This window comes from Vombatus ursinus, unplaced genomic scaffold (assembly GCF_900497805.2).
Source record: "Vombatus ursinus unplaced genomic scaffold, bare-nosed wombat genome assembly UNPS02009306.1, whole genome shotgun sequence".
Classification (NCBI taxonomy): domain Eukaryota; kingdom Metazoa; phylum Chordata; class Mammalia; order Diprotodontia; family Vombatidae; genus Vombatus; species Vombatus ursinus.
In genome coordinates, this window is record NW_020949084.1 from 1 (window position 1) to 1113 (window position 1113).

Genomic DNA, 1113 nt, shown 5'->3' on the forward strand with positions numbered 1-1113 from the left:
ACAAAGCTGGCCATCTCCAACCTCTGTGTCTTTGTACAAGTTTGGCATGCTCTCCCACTTCACCTCCATCTAAGAATCCCTGGCTCGTCCCAGAGATCAGTTCAAGGTGCAGAGACGGGCTCCTGGGGGTCTTGGCACCCCAGCCGTCAGCCCCGGGGCCGGGACCCCCCAGCCAGGCTCTAAGGGGTCTCGCCCCGGCTTCTTCCTGACAGTCCTGGGGTGATGGTCAGGCCGGTCTGTGAGGGCTCATGGACACGGAGTGTCCCCGCTCCCCTTCAGAAAACCTGGCTCTCAGAGCGAGAGGCCTGGGGTCACCACCCAGCTGCCACTGTCGGAGCCCCCAGGCCTCACCGGAAGCAGGGTGACAGGTGCACAGACATGTTCTTGTGGCGTTTCTCGAACCGGTTGTATTTGCGGATGTAATGCAGGTAGTCCCGGCGGATGACGATGGTCCTCTGCATCTTCATCTTGGTCACCACACCTGGGGGCGGCAAGGCAAGGGGTGAGAGAGGGTGCCCGCGGGCTGGGGTTCCCAGTCCTCCTCCCACTGGGCCCCTGACTCACCAGATAAGATCCTGCCTCTGATGGAGACATTGCCAGTGAAGGGACACTTCTTGTCAATGTAGGTGCCCTCGATGGCCTGGAGGGGAAGAGAGGGAAGGTGAGGGGCGGGGCGGGGGAGGGGCAGGGGCGGGGGAGGGGCAGGGGCCCAGCTCACCTCCTTGGGGGTCTTGAAGCCCAGCCCGATGTTCTTGTAATATCTGGGCAGCTTCTCCTTGGCCGTGTCCCCGAGCAGCACCCGCTTCTTGTTCTGGAAGATGGTCGGCTGCTTCTGGTAGGCTCGCTCTGTCTGCAGGGGGAGAGGCACACCCGGAGGCTCAGCCGCTCAGCCGCGGGGCCGGGGGACACACACAGGGCAGCTGGCTCTGCTCCAGAGACGCGACGCAGAGACGGGGCAGACACCCAGAGAGTGCGGGGGACCCACAGACACAGAGATAGCAGAGAGACCCAGAGACAGCGAAGACCCTCAGAGACACAGAGATAGCAGAGAGACCCTCAGAGACACAGAGATAGCAAAGAGACCCAGAGACAGAAGAAACCCTCAGAGACACA

At 62.2% G+C, this 1113-nt stretch overlaps 1 protein-coding gene across 1 annotated transcript; it reads right to left on the reverse strand.

Annotated features, from left to right (window-relative positions):
- Nucleotides 1–317: 317 nt before the first annotated feature.
- Nucleotides 318–885, reverse strand: LOC114035879 (40S ribosomal protein S11; the record flags this gene model as incomplete). Its single annotated transcript, XM_027852267.1, has 3 exons — nt 318–481; nt 565–640; nt 719–885. Coding segments are annotated over 3 exons (377 nt in total), but the record flags the coding sequence as incomplete, so codon positions are not given.
- Between the last annotated feature and the right edge of the window lie 228 nt (nt 886–1113).